Consider the following 19,475-nt stretch of genomic DNA (forward strand, 5'->3'; position numbering starts at 1 on the left):
AGACAGGGAGGAGGAGAGAGACAGGGAGGAGGAGAAAGACGGGGGGATGCGGAGAGAGACAGGAGAGAGGAATAGGTGGAATAGGAGCAGGTGGCTGAATGGCTCCGAGGAGGTTATTAAATGTTTTTACGCCATCTCTATGTTTTTGTAAGGGCAAGAGACAGACTCTAGACAAACACCCATACATACACACACACACACACACACACACACACACACACGCGCGCGCGCACACACACACACGCGCACACACACACACACACGCACACACACATACACGCACAAACAGAAGCTTCATAACTCTGAAGAGTAATATGACAAACTCCCCAAAGTAATAACAAAGTTCCAACTCCGCGGGGCGTTGTGGTTCATCAGATGACTGTGTGTGTGTGTGTGTGTGTGTGTGTGTGTGTGTGTGCGCGCGTGTTCCATCCTCAGTACAGTATGTGTGAGTGTGTGTGTGTGTGTGTGTAAACCTATATTGGTATGTGTGTGCACGTGTAGGTGTGTGTGTGCGTGTGTGTGTGTGTCTATATATATATATATATATATATATATATATACAGGTAGGTGTATGAGTGTGTATATACTGTATGTGTGTGTGTGTGTGTGTAGGTGTGAGTGTGTGTTTATGTGTATATACAGTATATGTGTGTGTGTGTGTGTGTATGTGTGTGTACAGTATATGTGTGTGTGTATATACTGTACTGTATGTGTGTGTGTGTGTGTGTGTGTGTGTATATGTGTGTATATACTGTACTGTGTGTGTGTGTGTGTGTGTGTGTGTGTGTGTGTGTATATGTGTGTGTGTATTAGGGGTGTAACGATACACTAATCTCACGATACGATACGATACACGATATTGGGTTGACGATAACAATACGATACGATACACTAAGGGCAGGTGTGACGCGTTGCAGTAGCGCTGCTGTTCACACCAATAGTGCATTTCTCCACATTTCTACTACAATACACTGTGAATTTAGAGCTTAACTGTTGTAATATCATGGATAGGCCTAGAGACAAGACGTGTTTGTTACCAGCGTTGTGTAGCCAGCGTTCACTGATATACAATAAACATATCACGATATTGTTTTCACCTTGACGATACGTATTGTGAAGTTTTTGTATCGCAATATATTGTTACACCCCTAGTGTGTATATACTATATATGTGTGTGTGTGTGTGTGTGTGTGTGTGTGTGTGCGGTGTATGTGTGCGTGTGTGTGTGTGTGTGTGTGTGGGTGCGTGTGCATGTGTGTGTGTGGGTGCGTGTGCATGTGTGTGTGTGTATATGTGTGTGTACAGTATATACTGTACTGTGAGTGTGTGTGTGTGTATATGTGTGTGTGCATATACTGCATATGTGTGTGTGTGTGTGTGTGTGTGCATGTGTGTGTGTGTGCGGCTAGCATACCTGGCAAAGCCAACCCCTCTGCTGACCCCGTTGGCGTCCCTCAGTATCCGCGTGGAGATGACGTGTCCGAAGGGCTTGAGCATGTTCTCCAGCTCCTGCTCATCCATGGACACTGGGAGGTTGGAGATGTACAGGTTGGTGGGGTCCTGCTCCTGTTGCTGTGAGGGGAACAGATGGAGAGAGAGAGAAGGAGAGAGAGAGAGAGGGAGAGAGAGAGAAAGAGAGAGAGAGCGTCAAGGGGATGCTGAAATATGGCTAACAGCTGCCTTGTGATCTATCACATAACACAACTGTCATCGAGGGCGACTGTTTGTCTAGCCGACTCAGCAGGTCTGCATCTATATGTATCCATACCAACACAACACAAGTCATACAGTAGCAGGTCTGTGGACGTGTGTAGACTGGGGTCTGGGTCTGGGCTCTGGACATCCAGCAGTTCACATCCATCACATTTAGCCTCCCACACCCCCGGGCCACACTGGAGCAGCTCGTTCTGACCAGCAGCCTGCTCCCCCTCCCAGTCCGACAGAGCGCAACGCATGGGGGCCGTCTGGCCCTGGTCTGAGGTCAGCAGAGCGGCACTGATTGACGACCTGAAGCAAAGCTGAGGGGGAAACTCAATACTGATCTGAGATCTGTGGCCAAAGACAACCTGGTCCGACCTGGTGAATTGGGCTATGGTCTCCTCCACTCCTCGAATCTCTTCTCCCCTTCCCTACACTTTCCTCTTCTCACCTCCTCTCCTACCCTCTCCTCCCATCTCTTCTCCATGCCTCCTCTCTCTTCTCTTCTCCTCCCCTCTCCTCTCTGCCGTGCCCTCCCCCTAGCTCTCTCCTCTGGCTGTCTCTGTGTGAACACTCTCCTCTCCTGTCCTCTGCTATGGATAGTGAGGACAGGACGTCTCTCCAGAGTCCTTATTTTGTCTCCGGACGTATGTCAACCCCACCCCTCCTTTGCTCCTCCCCTTCTCCCTCCCCCTCCTCCTCCCCTCCTCTGATTAATTAAGAGTCTTATCGAATGGAACATGTTTGATCTGATTAAGCCCATGGGCACTCAACTTGGAGAAAACCCATGCTGCCAAAACAGGAAAACATTGGTCCTCTTCTAACCTCAATTAGCTGCCCTTCAGGGCAAAAACAACTTCTCCCAGTTTAACCCAATACTGTCCACTCATCTGTTCTAGAACGCTTAGAACACTTTTTGGCCCTTCGTTTCATAACGTAATTTCCATACATCGGTGGGGGACCTCGAGTCTCTTGAACTAAATCACAAGCTTCAGTGCCTCAATGCTATTTCCTTCCATCTCATTGGTTCCCTAACAGCCACTTGGGAGGATTACGCTCTGTACGGAGCGTGTGCAATGTTGAGGGGAGCGCTGATTCACCCGGTTAAACACAGTCAGCTCATCTGATTAACGAGGAGGAATGTGCGCGTGTGACTGCGTGCGCAACTGCACATGTGTGTGTACGTTTGCATGTACAGAACATGCGGCCGTGTGTGTGTATGTGTGTGTGTGTGTGTCTATAGGCGGGGGGGATACAGTGTTTGCAGAGGGATTACCATGTGGGCCTCCTCCACGCTCGGTTGCCTGGCTAAGTTCCCCCTTTGATGGCATTACGCCCCACAAAGCCTCAAATACCCGTTGGCAGGCGGGACCCTGAGAGTTGAGGTGCCCTGCCGTATCCCTGAGGGATAATTCATTTCCTCTAACGTCGGCCTTCGCATGCTTAGCCGTCGCGCCTTAGATGGAAGCCGCGATCGGGCATGCGTGCGTCATTGCGTTCGGCGACCTGAACGAGCGTGCCTCTGCCCGCGCCGGCGTGCGAGCGTGCGTCTCGTCTGTTGTCCGCACCTCGCCGCCGAGCGGTGCGCTGGAAAGTTAATGGCCAGCCTGCAGGCTGGGAGGGAGCTCTGATGAGGATGATTCCTCCACCTTGCCACCAGGAGGACGCCCGCCCGAGTCACTTCCCCCCGTGACGGATGGCGCTGCGCCGGACCTCTGAAGGCCCCCTGGCCAGCGCTTCATATTAAAGGCCTGCTCTGTTTACCTCTGCCTAATCTCCACTAATATTACCTCTCTGTGAGGAACAGGGCGACATTACCAGAGAGAGAGGGAGAGGGAGAGAGGGAGAGAGGGAGAGAGGGAGAGAGGGAGAGAGGGAGGGAGAGAGAGGGAGAGAGAAAGAAAGAGAGAGAGGGGGAGAGAGAGAGAGGGAGAGAGAGAGAACACAACAGAAAGAAAGAAAGAAAGAAAGAGAAAGAAAGAAAGAAAGAAAGAAACAAAGAAAGAGAAAGAAAGAAGATGAGAGAAACTGAGAGAGAAAAGGAGAAGGAGCTGACGATGGAGAGACATAAAAGCCAGCCCTCGTTGACTCTCAGGAGTGCTTGAAGAGAAGGCGGCAGCCATTAAAAGTCTCACGCTCGCACCTGCAGGCCCTGAGATTGTACCCAGTTAAGTGATAGAAGCGAGGCAGACAGATGTGTGTCTTGACTGGGGGCGCTGTGTTTAACAGTAGACTGGTGCTCCGCGCTGCACCCCCCCCCCCCCCCCCCCCCCGCCCCACTCTACCCGCTTCCAGGATTAGAGCTTACTCTGTAATTGGCTCTACAGGGCTTCTCTGAGTGACAGCTTCCACTAAGGGGGGGGGGGGGGGTTGGTTGGGGTGCAGAATCTTACACACCATACAATCCTCCTTGCTGAGGAGTGAGGGCCGACTGCGCTGCCCCTGGTGACCGTGGGGGCCAAAACGCCGGCCTGGAGGGGTGCAATTAAAATCCAAGACAATAGTGTATAAGCTGGTGTAGTATATATCTGACTGTCGGTAAGAGCGAGCCAAACTAAACCTGTGTTTGTATGGAGCGGCGCTCTCGTAGGTCAGGGGGGAATAGGATGCTAGCAAGAAGTTCTGAGCAGTTAAATCAAGAACGGCTGCTGGTGGTGTTAGGCCTGGGTTACACGGCGCCGTTTCCAGAACGAGAGTGACAACGAGAGCGAGAATGACCTCCAAGTTACACGGAACGTTTCGGACGATGTGTTCTAATTTAACTGAACGCCCTTCATCGTTATCAAAACGAGATCGTATTCGCCTGTTTACACGAGGGCGGAATCCAGGAAGATGAGAACGAAAGCACCCCTCGCGGTGTTCTCGAAACTTGGGTGGGTTTTCAAAGCGCTAACGTCGTGTGCGTGTAACTGCGAGGTGTAAACGGGAATCGAAACGGGGGCGAAATGGTGCCGTGTAACCCAGGCCTAAGGAGTCGGACAATATGGAGGAGAGGAGGACGAGGGTGAGGGGGGTGGTCAGAGAGAGAGGGAAGGAGAGATAGGAAAGTAGAGGGGAGTGAGAGGGGCTTGTGAGAGAGAGAATGATTATATCCCCCTCACTTCAAACGTGGCTTAGGTTTAATTTGTCAGCGAAGGGCCAGGAGGCAAAAGGCAGTACTAAGACCTGCCAGCCAATCAGCAAACCAGCCAGCCAATCAACTACCCACCCGCACCCAGCCAGCCAGCCAATCAGCCGTTGAGCCAGTCCCACACACAGTGATTAGTCCCGCCAGGTTTTAAGGGAGCTGTTGTCAGTTGTCAAACTCTTCCTCACTGATCACCCTCTTCCCACTACAGCCACCAACAGCTGTGGAGTGTGTGTGTGTGTGTGTGTGTGTGTGTGTGTGTGTCCGCCATCCCCCTACCAGCCTCCTCATTTCAATCACCACACACACAGAAAATAAGTAAAGCCGCCAAAATGCCAAGTGCTTGCCTTTACACAATGACTGTAATAACCATCAGGTAATTATCTATCTATCTATCTATCTATCTATCTATCTATCTATCTATCTATCTATCTATCTATCTATCTATCTATCTATCTATCTATCTATCCATCTCTATCTATCTATCTATCTATCTATCTATCTACCTATCGTTCGTTCGTTTGTGGGGCATGCGTTCTGATCCATCCACAGAACCCAAAGAACTTGAAGCTGCTGTTCCATCTGGCTGAATGCAGTGAAGCAGAGCCTAATACATCACGTTTTTCTGTTCTGGTGTTCCTCCCATGAGAGTGATCCGTGTGGATGACGCGCAGGGTGTCCTGGCACCCCACAGGCACCGAGGAGTTTAGTCTGCTGTAGGCTAACACTCATTCACAACTGTTAATTAGTACCCTACTTGCCCAGTAGCACACTATCCCCTTGACACACACACACACACACACACAAAAACACACACACACACACACACACATACACACACACACACACACACTCACTTTACTTCTGAATATGTTTTATAGAGAAAAGCTAGCTACCGTAGGATGCCATGCAAGCAACACAATCTGGTGATACATTATTGAGTGTTTCCTGCATGCATGTAACAGCACCAGGGGTTGTTGTATTAGTCTGAGAGCCAGCCAGGCCGAGCAAAGAAGGGCAGGACAGAGCTTAGCATAGCCTAGTGTAGCGTAGCATAGCATAGCAGGGCAAGGTTCCTGTGTTTTCTGTGGGGAAATATTCACTGAGCACAAAGAGCAAAGTATTGGTACAGTGCAGTAGGTGCCCTGACATGCCATTCTGTTGTACTGTATGTAAGCACTATCGTACACACGCACAAGGGAAGCAGATATGCACATGCGCACGGCACATGTATTACATTAGTCATTTAGCATTTATCCAAAGTGACTTACAATAATTGCAATCAGCAATGTGCGAATGTATAGACACATTCACAAACATGTGCATGTCATCAGCATGTAAAGTGACACAAGGGTACCATCGAGGACACCACATGTCAAAAACATACTGGTGGCGCATCACCGTTGCAGGTTATGAGCAGCTACAGTACCCACAAATTAGCTAGGTAGCTAGCTATCTGAATCAATCCTTCCCAGCATGCTACTGATAGCCAATGCTACCAAGCTAGAAGCTAACAATGTATCCTAGCCATGGTTGTATTAAAAATCCATGTACCCATATTTGCCGGTCTGGTCTATCTGGCAATGTTAACGAAAGTAAAAAATAATTTGTGGAATTTATGGGCAGCTGTGATTTGGATCTGCAGCAAAACTGAATGTGTTCTTCCTTGGCCAGTGCCTCCACGGAGTTTCATGAAAATCAACCTGGTAGTTTTTACGTAATACTGCTGACTGACTAACTAACGAGCTAATGAACTAACAAGCTAACGAGCTAACAAACTAACTAACACACAGCACCCAAAGCACAACCAACCCCAGACTTCGTTCCTGGGCGGAGGTAATAAAGCAAAGCTTTTCACTGATAGGGAAACTCTCTTTGTCTCCCTCCTTCCATCCCTCCATCTCTCGTTTTCTCTCCCTCACAGATGCGTGGGAGAGATCACACCTTTCTCTGCAAAACAGACATTACGACTCTAAATGATGTGCCGGGGCCACCATGCCCCATACATTCTGATGAAGGGTTAATGTGAATTTAAATGGGTCGATATGCGCTTCACCTGCTTAATCACAGCCACTGATTTGATTTTGTGTCTCTCTCAGTGAGCTAATATTCCACAGATAAAAATTTCATGCGGAGCTCATATCAAAAATCCATTATTAACATGGAGAGAAGATGGCTGCCATGGCCTTAACCCAATCCTCCTCGAGCAGAGGGACACACACACACACACACACACGGGCTGCTGGGACCGATGCAGACAGACAGAGCAAATGTCTCATACAGGGTTAGTCTTATTAAGTCAGTCCACAGCATGTCCTCTGCCATGTTGCCTCATCTTCAGATTAAATAACATCACTAATCTCTTCCAGCTTCATAATGCATTTTGGAACGTTTCCCCACCCCCCTCCTCTCTCTCTCTCTCTCTCTCTCTCCCAAACCCCCTACCACCCCCCTCTCTGTGTCTCATTTTCATTACGGTGTTGCTACAACAGCTCATTGTGTTATTGGCAAATGCATTTGCGGGTCTAATGCATCAGTTATGATATCATTTCGGAGATTGAATTCCCCCTGGCTGACATCATTTGGCGGCGGAGGCTGGTTGGAGCAGGGAGGTGGCGAGGGTTTGATTTCTGGGTTGACCAGAAGAGGACCTCGCTACTCTGATCCAGAATCGCTGCCTGTGAATTATAGATGATTTGCTCCAGAGCAAGGGACCTCTCTCTCTCTCTCCCCCTCTCTCTCTCTCTCTCTTGCTCTTTCTCTCTCCTTCTCTCTCCCATCCATCCATCTATTCATTCAGCTCACATAGCCTAATCTCACAAAAGGTATAGACTGGGCTGCTCTATATCTCACCAATTACGCTATGAATATATACGATATTTAAATCTCCGCCATCAAAGTCACCAAAGCGTGTTTGCTGTGAAGGGGCTCAGTAATACTAGCATTGCACAGAACAAACTTCCACCTTGATGTTACATAATACAGAAGGAAGATTAAGTGTAGCTTTTCTCAAGGCCCATGCGTTCTTCTTCTCTATGGGATGTTTCCTCCTCGTTTCCCAGGGTGATACGAGACCCCGAATACCCCAAAGGAGGTGACCCGTGTCCCCCAGTGGGACCAGTCAGATGGTGTCCAGCCGGGACATCCGCTTTAGACTTCAGGGAGGTCCACTGTGCTCTTTCCACAGCGCTTTTACAACACATGGCCTACGGAACAGCAGCGGATGGGTCCGGGGCTCATAAAGCCACCATGCCTGTCTCCTGCACGGATGGGCTTAATGGGGCATATCAGCTGACATTAGTGACTTCAAAGGGGGTTGTCTGCACATGACCCCCCCCCCCCCCCCCCCCCACGCCGGTCCGGCACTCAGTACAAGGCTATGCTATGGATGTGGAGCAGCAGTCTGAGGTCACTGTTTACTGACAAACACATGCACGCACCCACGCACGCGCACACAGAGCATCGTGAGTAGATGCACATACTGAAGTACTTATTTTGCTACCAGTGCTTTCAGCCACCAATAGACAAACAGGGAGAGGCAACGCAGAGAGGAGATCAAAGCGAGGATGAGCATTACAGAGAGAGTCGCCACAGCGCCATCAGAAAAACAAGCGTTCCCTGCATACCTACCTCTCCATCACCTTTTCCTTTCCGAACGGGAGGCAGGAATGCAATTTTCACTTATGAATCCTTGGCCGTGGAGCCAATAACATGCTGTACGCTTGTTTCACACAAGCATGCATAGAATAACTCGCGCAGGTTATAGCTTCATTTGTTTGGCTCCTAATGTATCTGCAGACCCAGGGAAGGGGATTGGCATACAAGGCTTCACGGCGGCATTCAGAGTTGTACATCAAACCTGTCACATCAACATCCAGACACGAGGCGAGGGCGCAAGACGCTGGAAGAAGGCCGAGGCTCTAAGATATTAAAATACATATGCTAAAATGACTTCTCCGCCACAAACAACAAAGAGAAGCAGCAATAAAAAGTAATAATGGCAGCCGTGTGCGAGAGCTCAGCCGTTTGTGGCGCGTCCGCGTTTTCCTGATGCCAGTCAGGTTGACTGTTGAAACTAATGAAAGATGCCTTTGGCTGGTGAAAACATACTCAAGAAAAAGACATTTTCTGCTGTGACATTGAGGAATTTAGCAGTCAATACACGCGCCTGAGACAGAAAAACTCAGGAACTCATCTCAGTCATAACTGTACTTGATATCGCCATGAAGTCAACTGTAATGCGGCAGAAAACAAATACTGCAGTGTTGCGACTGCGTTTGTGAAGTGCCTACTTCCCTTCCCTGCCGACCGCAGGGCCGTACGATGGCATCATGTGGAACAGATGACCTATATCGAGGGGACGGCCGGTACTAAACGGCCTAATCGGCATCTAAATGGCCTGTGGAAGAGGAGCTAATGTGTTTGTCATGGACACTAATGACGCAGTCAGACATCCAGCCACCCGCGCTGCTGTCAGACTGGCCTCACTGTGGGTCTCTCTGGCTTCCTCTGAGAGGGGGGGAGGAGGATATAAATAGAGAGAGAGGGAGGGAGGGATTGAGAGGGAGGCAGGGAGATGAATAGAGAGAGGGGCGGAGAGAGGGAGAGGAAGAGAAAGAGAGGAAGGGACAGAGAGGGAGGAGGGACTGAGGGAGATGGAAAGAGGGAGGGAGAAAGAGAGAGGGCAAGAGAGAGAGAGAGAGAGAGGAAGAGGGAGGGAGGGAGGGAGAGAAAGAGACACAGAGAGGTCCTAGTTGGCAGGCCAGGCCAGCAGTAGAACAGTCTAGACAGATGGCATGTCTAGAACAGAGTCCTGGCAGAGACATGGACAGGACATGAGCATCCAGAGGACAGTGGTGTCTGAGAGAGAGGGGGGGGGGGGGGTGAGAGATGAGGTAGAGGGGGAGAGAGGGATGGATAGAGAGGGAAGGAGAGAGAAAGATGAAGAGGGAAGGGGGGCGGAGAGGGAGGGAGAGAGAGAGAAAGAGGGAGAGATGAGGGGATCGAGAGGGAGGGAGAGAGAGAGAAAGAGGGAGAGATGAGGGGATTGAGAGGGAGGGAGAGAGAGAGAAAGAAGGAGAGATGAGGGGATTGAGAGGGAGGGAGAGAGAGAGAGAAAGAGAAAGAGGGAGAGATGAAGGGATCGAGAGGGAGGGAGAGAGAGAGAAAGAGGGAGAGATGAAGGGATCGAGAGGGAGGGAGAGAGAGAGAAAGAGGGAGAGATGAGGGGATTGAGAGAGAGGGAGAGAGAGAGAAGGACAGACAGGGAAGGACGCCCTCTAGGTCTGCATCAAATCATCCAATCATAAGACTGAGGTCACAGTTCAAAGTGAGAGAGGAGACTGATGTGCCACAGTGTTTAGATAGAGGTGACTTCTAGAATGATGTTCTCGATGGCACTCTCTCTTGTCTCAAAGGAATCAGTAACACATTTTGAACATGCTAGAACCATTCGAAACAAAACAAAATGATGATGGTCCCTCTAATAAAGATTTGCGCTGTGTGATGGGATCGACTTCAATGAACAAAGGATTCCGAGCCTCTGCTCGACTCCTCCGACGGTACCACAGCACCCAATCACCATCCCTCCGCATCAAACGCTAGCCTAGTTTCCGGAACCTTTGACAAATAACCCTTTGTTGGGAGACGAGACTCACAAATCGTCTATATGGGCAGAATGTAATGAGCACTTAATTTGAGTGTGTGAGAATCATTAGTGAGGCCTGCTGTTTGAAGGCAGCACTTGAATAGGCCTTTCATCCCCTCCACGTGAGCACAAACCAGGCTAATGGTGCTTCGCTCTACTTCATCGGCTGGCACATCTCCTCATTTGATATCGCACATAACTGAACACTGAGAGAATCTGAGACAGTTGACTGAGGTAAGTACAGCACGCGTCGACGATGAAACTGAGGGTGGAAATGTTATGGCTGATTACCACAGCGAAACCCCGAGGAGTTTAGGACCCGGGAGGGCTGTGTTGTTTGCTGTCCCAGATAGAGTCGTAGCCGTGGTGCCCGCCACCCTGTTCCCGTCAGTGGGCTGTGACCGAGCCGTGACACACACAGCCTGGCACACCCGCACGCGCGCGCACACACACGCACACACACGCGCTCCCCCGCACACTCAAACCATGACACGCACACGCGCCCACCCTGGCAGCAGGCGCATGGGTGGTGTCACCCTCTGATGACATCACAGATGGCCACAGGGTCTGCAGGTGTCACATATGACCTCACAGGAAGAAGTGCTTACACCATGCCTGCTAACAAGGCAGAACTCAACGATCACAGATCAAACAGCCATATCCTCCTTGTGCTGCAGCACGGTTGACTTGGTGGCTATGACAACTGCCGCAGCAGCCAGGGCAGCTGTTGTTATTGTTGTTGTGGTGGTGGTGGTGGTTCACATTGGTTGTTTTCGTTTCTGTTGTTAGTATCCATGGTGGGGTCTCTTGCGACCGGCTGTCTGTTGCATTAGTGCTCCTGTTTTCTCCATTACCCGGACCACTCCCTTGCTCTACCACTCTCTCCATCTCTCTCTCCTCTCATTTCCAACACTCCACCATCTCTCTCTCTCTCTCTCTCTCTCTCTCTCTCTCTGGCTGCGTTCCGAATCGCATACTTCTACTTCTTACTACCAGTACCTACTACAGCTGCCCTTAGAAAGTACGTACTTTGCAAGCAGTAGGCATCCAATTGGGACATACTACCTTGTCATAACATTGCGCCTTGAAATTAGCCCACATCCGTCGCTGTCCATAACGCGACATTCGTCTACAGCTGTCACGACTCGCACATGTGACGCGCATTACCGCTGCGCAAAGGATTGTGGGTCAGAATAGCCAGAAAAGCCTGCTGGCGTGCATACTGCAAAATACGACCGGATGTAGTAGGTCATCCTGGTACTTTTGCCATACTGCATGTGGCATACTATGTATTGGGACATACTACATTCTGTTTTGGCATACTATATAGTAGGGTAGTAGGCGATTCGGAACGCAGCCTCTGTCTCTTCATCACGGTCTCTTTCTCTCTCCATCTCTCTCCAGAACTGCTCTCTCCTGTATCCCCTGCTGCTATAATTAGAGTAATTGGAATCAGATGATGCCGGCTTAATTGGAAAGGAATGCAGACGGAGCTACAGGGCTTTTCAGAACAGCTGGAGGAGGAGAGGGCCAGGCGGGGGGATGGGGGCGTAGTCACGCACGCTGTTGTCCTGGCAATAATATATATATTAGCCCGGGGTTTTCATTCTAAACACGGAACACGCAGGCCCTCCTCCACGCAGGCCAGGTGCGTCACGTGGGAAATCTCTCGAGGGAGCGTGTCAGGTGAGGTCACCCGTGCGAATTGGATTGGGGGTAAAACATACGTACATTATGTGAGCTAAATTGATTTAATGAATCAAACCCATGGAGATTTAATAATCATTTGACATTCAAACATGGAGAATGGGCATCGCTCAGTATTCACGTTACCGGGCCAGAAACGGAAGACTGTGTACAGCATGTGCGTGTTTGTGAATATGTGTGTTTGTATTAGCGTGTGTGGTAGGAAGTGATATATCTGTACTCACGGTCTGATGAAAGCTGGATATACACTGGCTGACACAGAGACAGAATATTAAAGGTTAGAATCTATCTGTATGAGGGCAAGTTTCATTTAAACCCTGAATGCCAGAAGCACAGGGACGAGGGAAAATATTGCAGGTTTCAGTTCAGCTGAAAGTCACAGTTGAAAGTCAGCTTGATTGTCTTATGTTTGTGAGCTGGGGGCACTGAGGCATGGGAGGAGCATGGGCTCCCAGCAGGCACCTGAGTCTTAATGAAGGAAGTGTACACACACACACACACACACACACACACACACACACACACACACACACACACACACAACCACAGGGGGGGTTCACCACAGATGTCCTCGACACCTGCAGGAGGCGCTGTTGCCTCCACTGGGAGGAGGATGTACAGGCGTGTGTGTGTGCGTGTGTGTGTGTGTGCGCGTGTGCATAAGTGTGCTCATGCACATTCGGTTATCCAGCTAAAGAGGTGGAACGGCGCGTGAAGTCATCAGAGGTCAATTCAATTATCCCTTCCCGCCTCTGTCTTCGCTGGTCTCGGGGCTCCGGAAGTGTGGCGTGACGGCCCGTCTGTAGCCTGACAGATCCCTCTCTCTCTCCTGTTCTCTCTGCTCTGTCTGGCTACATCTCATTACTGACCTCTTAGCAATGGCGCTGCTAGCCCAAACACAGGAAGTGGAGAGCCGTGGGCGTAGTGGCCAGCGTTTCGCCGACACAGCTCCTTCATTCCCCTCCCCTCCCCGCTCCCTGGGCGCCGCCGCGCCTTTGTCTTCCTCCTCCGCGCTCCCTGGCTCTCCCTTCGTTACCCGAACGTAATTAGCGCGGCGTTCGCGCGAGCAAGCGGACTCCCCAGTCACCGCAGAAAACTCATTAAATTCCACTGCCGTGTTTTCTGCTGCCTCGCTCCTCTCCTGTATTAATCTTCCTCTCACCCCCCCCCCCACACACACTCCCCTCCAAACTTTAATTATTTGTTTATAAAAAATAAAAAAAAGGAGGCACCGCGCCCTCACGTGCAATAACGGCGTACGCGCTCGCCGTTTTAATCAGGGGCCATTTTGCGGAGTGGATTCAAAGTCGGGAATAACGAGGGCTGTCTGATTAGAGGCGAGGTGCAATTGTAACTTGGTGAGCAGGTCGGAGCCGACGGCTCGCAGACGGTGACAATGACGGCCACGCGGCACCCTCTCCCCCCCCCCCCTCTGCGGGGGCCAGGCAAACAAGGTCGTAACACCGGCTGTACAGAGTCCATGTATCATTTATCGGGTGATGGATGACACAACGTCCTTCCGAAAAGCTTTTTATTTAGACCATAAGTAGCACTCTTTTTTTCCACTCTCTCTCTCCCTGCTTTCTCTCCCCCCCCCGCCCCTCTCTCTCTCTCTCTCTCTCTGGATTTGTGAAGCAACAAGGCTCTTACAGTATGTCAACTACAGAGTAAATTGCCCTTTCAAGGCAAAACACAGCGAAGCGTTGGACAACCAAGGAGAGAAAAACCTAACACAAAATTGCCCTGATGAAAAACATCTGACATTCATCACAAAAGGGAGAGCGTCACAGTGCACTGTGCAAACTAAATAATATGATAAACATCTCACTCTACGCTATGCTAGCCCTCCCTCCGCTATCTCACACCGCCTGGGGTGAGGTTTGGGAGGCTCGATGGCGAGGCGTCGTGATGGACGGGGCCTGTGGTGTCGTGCAGTGCCAGGCCAGCCGGGCCGGTACTGGGCATCACCCCTGTGGGTCCGACAGCTGCCAGGCCCCCCCCGAACCCTCCTGGCCGACAGCCCTCCGGGGTCTGATGGCGTCCTGAGGGCCCGCCGGCGTGCGGTGTTCACCCCTCTGGGGGAGGCGTGGCAGATGCCGCTGTGTGTGAACTCGACATTTGCGGAGCCATCTTGTTTCCTACAGAAGCAGATGGTCCTCGCCAGAGAGCCAGAGTGGCCTGGCGTCTCTCTGTCATGACAGGATGTTCAAAGTGCCACTGACACACTGGTTGATGACGTGTTTCCCTTCCTGCTGACATTTGTAGCCATCGACGATGAGTGACAGACTGTAATGTCCTTGAAAGGATAGCAGATAAACGGAATTCAGACTACTCTTCTTGCTGTCCCAAATATCTGTACCCTACTAGCAGAATAACTACCAACCGACCATGTCTAGGCGACCGCGGCTGGCCGGCTGCTTGAGTAGGTGCTGGAAGTTTCTCTTACTCACATGCACAGCCGAAGTCTAGAAGGTTCCACTAGTTCTCCTCACAGCAGGCCTATGTCTCAGCCTCCAGGATCCTGGCAGGTAGTCTCAGCTGTGCCAACACAGCGCCAGCCCCCCTCAAGTTCCCCTGGCCATAATGGCCTCTGAAGAGACCCTTTTTAGAGAGGGGGTGGGTGTATGGGGATGGTGGAGACCTCCAGGGACTCATTAGTGGATAGAGGAGCTATTTGAATGAGGGGACACATGGGACTGGAGGAGAGGAATAGCGTTTTCTATTATGTGTGTGGGGACAGACTGGTGGGGTGGCCAGAATTGGTGGGGATGCGAGTATTGAAGTGCCACCCGCGCGGTGTGGTGGTAGGCCTGTGGTGTGCTGGCAGAGACGGCGGTGTGATGGAAGGAAGCTCGGTGTTGTCTGATGCTGTTTGAGCTCTGAGGCTCAGCAGGCCACAGCACAGAGTGTGTCGTGCACGGCGGGCTGTCTAGGGCTGCACACACACACACACACACACACACACACACACACACACACACACACACACACACTCAATGTAACATTTGCTACATTGCAAGGACTGACACATCTGATACAATCTGTGAAAGAAACAACTCTAGCCACAAAACTATATAGCCATACTAGACATTTTTATTTCTGTACTCAGACATTGTAACATTTCATTGAACAACATTTCACTTACATTTCAATTGACCCAATTCCATTCAAACCAATCCAAACATTCACACGTTCATCCATTTTCATCCTCATTTCGTCGCACGGAAACAGTAGAGAACCCTCGTGGATGCCACCGGCGTGAGAGTGGGGTGTTTGTTAACAGAGAGCTTTTTCCGTTTAACAGCCCCCCCCACAACCCCACTCTCCGTTTATAACCCCCTCCCCTTACTCCCTGCTTTCATGACAGGCCTGCTTTCAATATCAAAGCTACCGTGGAGAGCCTCTGGCAGAACGGGAACTGGGAGAAGGGAACTTTAGTGAGAACGTAGGATCTTGAAAGGAGGAGAAGAAAGAAGGCAAGCATATCAATCCCCTCTACAACCGACAAACCATTCGAGAGGGAGTTGACGGGGGGGAGCGGGGGAAACGCGACGTTTACAGCGTGATAAAAACATCGTTCCGCGGCCGTGAGGCGCAGCTAGAGTTTCTGGCCGACGGCGGGATGCCTCCCGCGTACGAGGGGGATTAGTTTGGTGAATCACTCGCAGTTGGAGGCGGAGGTGCCGTGATGGCGCGACACCTGTTTTCCTCCGCGCGTTTCTTCACACGCGCGTCTGTGTTTCGCTGGGTCGGCGCCAGAGCTCACTGTGCACCTGCAAGCTGTTTGAAATGTGTGTTACTTGATAGAGAGTGATGAGTGTGTTCATGTACAGAGACGGTGAGCTGCAAGATCTCAAAACGACATCAAATAAGCCGTAAAATGGTATGACAGCTAAATGCATTAAAGTATTATATTATTTTACTATTTTATTCTATTTGATTGCCTTTCATCAAGAGTTATCAGCTCTCTCTGGATCTCTTTGATCTTTGTGGTTCTATGTGGATCTCTCTGGTTCTATTTGCATCTCTCCGGATCTGTCTATATCTCGCTGGATCTCTCTGGTTGTGTCTGGATCTATCTGGTTCTATCAGGATCTCTCTGGTTCTGTCTGGATCTATCTGGATCTCTCTGGCTCTGTCTGGATCTCGGTTGTATCCCGGTCTCTCTGGATCTGTCTGAAACTCTCTGGGAGCGTGGCTGCTGCTGAGTGACCTCTTAGCCACGTCCTGTGGATCTGGGCAGGAGAGGAGGGAAAGAGAGGAAGCACACCCTCCCTCTCTCCCTCCCTCCCCATCACTCACACCCACACTGTAAACAACACTCTGCAGGTAGGAGCACTGATGAGCGCAGAACCCCGCTAGCTGTGGAAGTGAAAGCTTCAGGTTCAGAAAGAAAGAGAGAGAGAGAGACAGAGAGAGAAAGGGAGCCTGTGAGTGCACGTTTGTAGAGCATGTGAGACAAATAAGCCCCAGCTCTGATGTCACCTCAGCCTGACCTCTCACTCATTATCAACAGGCTTCCCTGTGCCAGCATCCCCCTACCTCCGCCCCCAGGAGACGTCCAGACAGGAGACCTCCACACAGATAATGACTTGCCCCTCCTTCTCCAGCTCCAACTCCGGTTCTTCTGCCAGTGGGGCCAGGAGAGCTGGGCCGGACTCAGAGCAGCCCATCGGCGCCAGAAGCGCTTCCAGGAAGTTGCTGGCCAGTGAGAAAGGGTCTGGGGGGTCTCTGACATCAGTCCAGGGCAGGGGTTGGCTGGGCCCCACAGTGAATAGCTGTCTGGCGCTGGAGCACCTGAAGATAGCATCTCCTGGTATTTAGAGGCATAGGGGTGAAACTCTCTCTCTCTCTCTCTCTCTCTCTCCTTCTCTCTCTCTCTCTCTCTCTCTCTCTCTCCCTCTCTCTGTCTCGATAATGTGATCCCGCTGCAATGCGCAGGTATTTTATGTTTTGGGCACAGCACGTTCAGGCTTTCTTTCTCCATGTGCCTTCCAAAGTTGGCTGATATGGAGCTGAAACCACCAGAGATCTGTCAATCTCCAACACAAACACAAACAAAAGACACAGGAGCCTTCTGGAATGAAGCCCTGGCAGCTCTGCGATTCTGAAAAGCTTTACTCTGAGGAAAAAGTCGACGTCTTTGGCCCCAGGAGGACTTTAATGGCTTGCTGAAGGCTTTTAAATGGAGGGGAAGTTGGCTGGTGCCACGGTAAACAAGCTGAGATGTTGGAAAGATCCAAGCCCGACGCCCTATGTAAACCCTCCCCAACATGACACAATGCTTTTGGTGTCGGCCAAGCTCGTTCTCAACCACTACATCACTCACTCAGATACTAATGCAAACACGAGTGCCCGGTACAATAACGACCTGCTCAAACAAATCTGCCAAGCTATTCTCAACCAGCACACTGCGGACATTGGTGCCACCATCACTGACTGACATTTTCCACGCTAATTCCACGCTGCAAGCTCAGCCATTTTCCGTTGCTACACGGAAATTAACTTCAACGTAACTCTGCTGAATTGCCTGGATACCGTATGAGATGTAGGCGGACAGACCTGCGACAATGAAGCGAAAGCCAGAAACGCTAGTCAGGCGAGGGCAGAGGTGCGTGTCCGAGCCAAGGTGGAGTCCAGGTGGAGAACATGCTTCCATCAGGAACCTGTCGGCCGGCCAGGATAATGGAGAAAACAACCCACGGTCCCCAGGGGCTCAAAGTGAAACCAAAGAACCCGAAAGGGTCTTTATTTAACCTGTTTACAAATCTGACTGTCGGAGAGAACAGTCTATTTCCCTGTGATGGCGTTACGGCTGCCACAGGGAGCGCTGGGGCCCATCTGCTTTTCCTGTGTTTACGTTTCCCAAGATGCAATTTAAATACTACTGCGAGGCTTTGAAACGACATGCTGGTTTTAAATCTCCCTCTCGGTGGCGTGGACCCGTCAGTCATGTCTGGCCGTCCAGAATTAGATCAGAGGATCCAGTAAAAAGGCAGATTTAGATTTAGAGACATCCTCTGTCCCTTCCTTCCTTCCTTCCTTCCCCGTCAGAGGAAGCGTCCTCCCTGCACTGGTCAGATATAAAAACCACCAAGTAACGGCCAGGACACAGGCAGACATGCACACTACAGTACATAATGTACACTCACACACACACGCGCACTCACACACACACATTTTCAGGAAATCATCAGGTCATCTGATTCAGTAATTCTCCCAGATTAAAATACATAATTTTCTAATTAACATAGCAGATGCTGACAAGCCAAGGCACGTTCAGTGGATTAAATAGACAGAACCGCAACCACAGCCTATACAGTAGACTAGACTACAATATAACGCAAGGTCACCCCCAGTTGTGTGTGTGTGTGTGTCTGTGTGTCTGTGTGTGGGTGCGCGTGCTGCTGAGGCCTGTCAGACTCCCGCAGAGCTGTCAAGTAGCGTATGTACAGTGCGTGCTTCATGAAAGGCTAAACGGCTATACGCAGCAGAGAGAGAGAGACAGCTTCCTCCGCAGAACCCTGAGGGTCACAAAGGCACAGCTATCACTGCAGAGACATGAGGAGAATGTCATCTCTGCCTGATCTGGGCTGGCTACTGTAGAAGCTTAGCCTCCCCCGCAGGCAACGTTAGCTAGGTCTGTAGTGGCTAGCTCTAGAGCTAGCAGGGTTAGCTCCAGAAGAATGGGGAAGTGCGGTACTGAGTCCAGGGCGGAGCTGGAAGCGGGCTAGCGGGATGGCGGCCACTAATGTTCTGTTTTGTTTACTCTGAGCCATCAGGAGACCTGCCGACTCTCTCTCCTTCTCACTTCGGCTCTCACTTTTTCTCTCCTGCACTCTCTCTCTACCCCTGTTCCTAGTCTCGTATAGCCAGACGTATCTCCAAACTTCGTTTACAATGTGCCAGCGCTGGAGGAAGGTCTGGCCGGACTCATAACCATTTGGTGATGGGGGGGGGGATGGGGGGACGCTGTATTTCTTTAAACCAATCACCATCGTCTTTGGCGGAGCGGTTGCTAGGTTGTTGTTGTTTTACATTGTTTGGGATAATCTCCCATCGCCGTTGATTGGCCAACCACATGAATCTGCGCAACTGATTTGGCAGTAATAAACAGTTTAGAAGTCTTATCCCTAATTCCTCCATCCGTTGAGTCAGACTAGACTCCATCTACTAGCCTGGCTGTAGATGGAGCGACCTGCCCAAGGCCAGCTATTCTCTAAGTGAGGCTCTCCTATTCTATTAACATGTATTTATCTAAAAGCAAATAACGCCAGCAGTGGGTTGAAACGG

The 19,475-nt window shown here is 50.6% G+C and overlaps 1 protein-coding gene across 2 annotated transcripts in view; it reads right to left on the reverse strand.

The window, feature by feature from the left end:
* The window catches only part of LOC311322783 (RNA-binding motif, single-stranded-interacting protein 3-like), a gene marked incomplete at both ends in the record, with an annotated part of 175,517 nt that overhangs the window by 57,584 nt on the left and 98,458 nt on the right, over nt 1-19,475 (reverse strand). For both annotated transcript variants that reach the window (XM_084454897.1, XM_084454898.1), the window contains one exon: nt 1,418-1,575. In XM_084454897.1, coding sequence (XP_084311023.1) covers nt 1,418-1,575 — 158 coding nt within the window. The remainder of the gene's footprint in view (nt 1-1,417; nt 1,576-19,475) is intronic.

Source organism: Borostomias antarcticus, assembly GCF_949987555.1.
Source record: "Borostomias antarcticus genome assembly, chromosome: 21".
NCBI lineage: Eukaryota > Metazoa > Chordata > Actinopteri > Stomiiformes > Stomiidae > Borostomias > Borostomias antarcticus.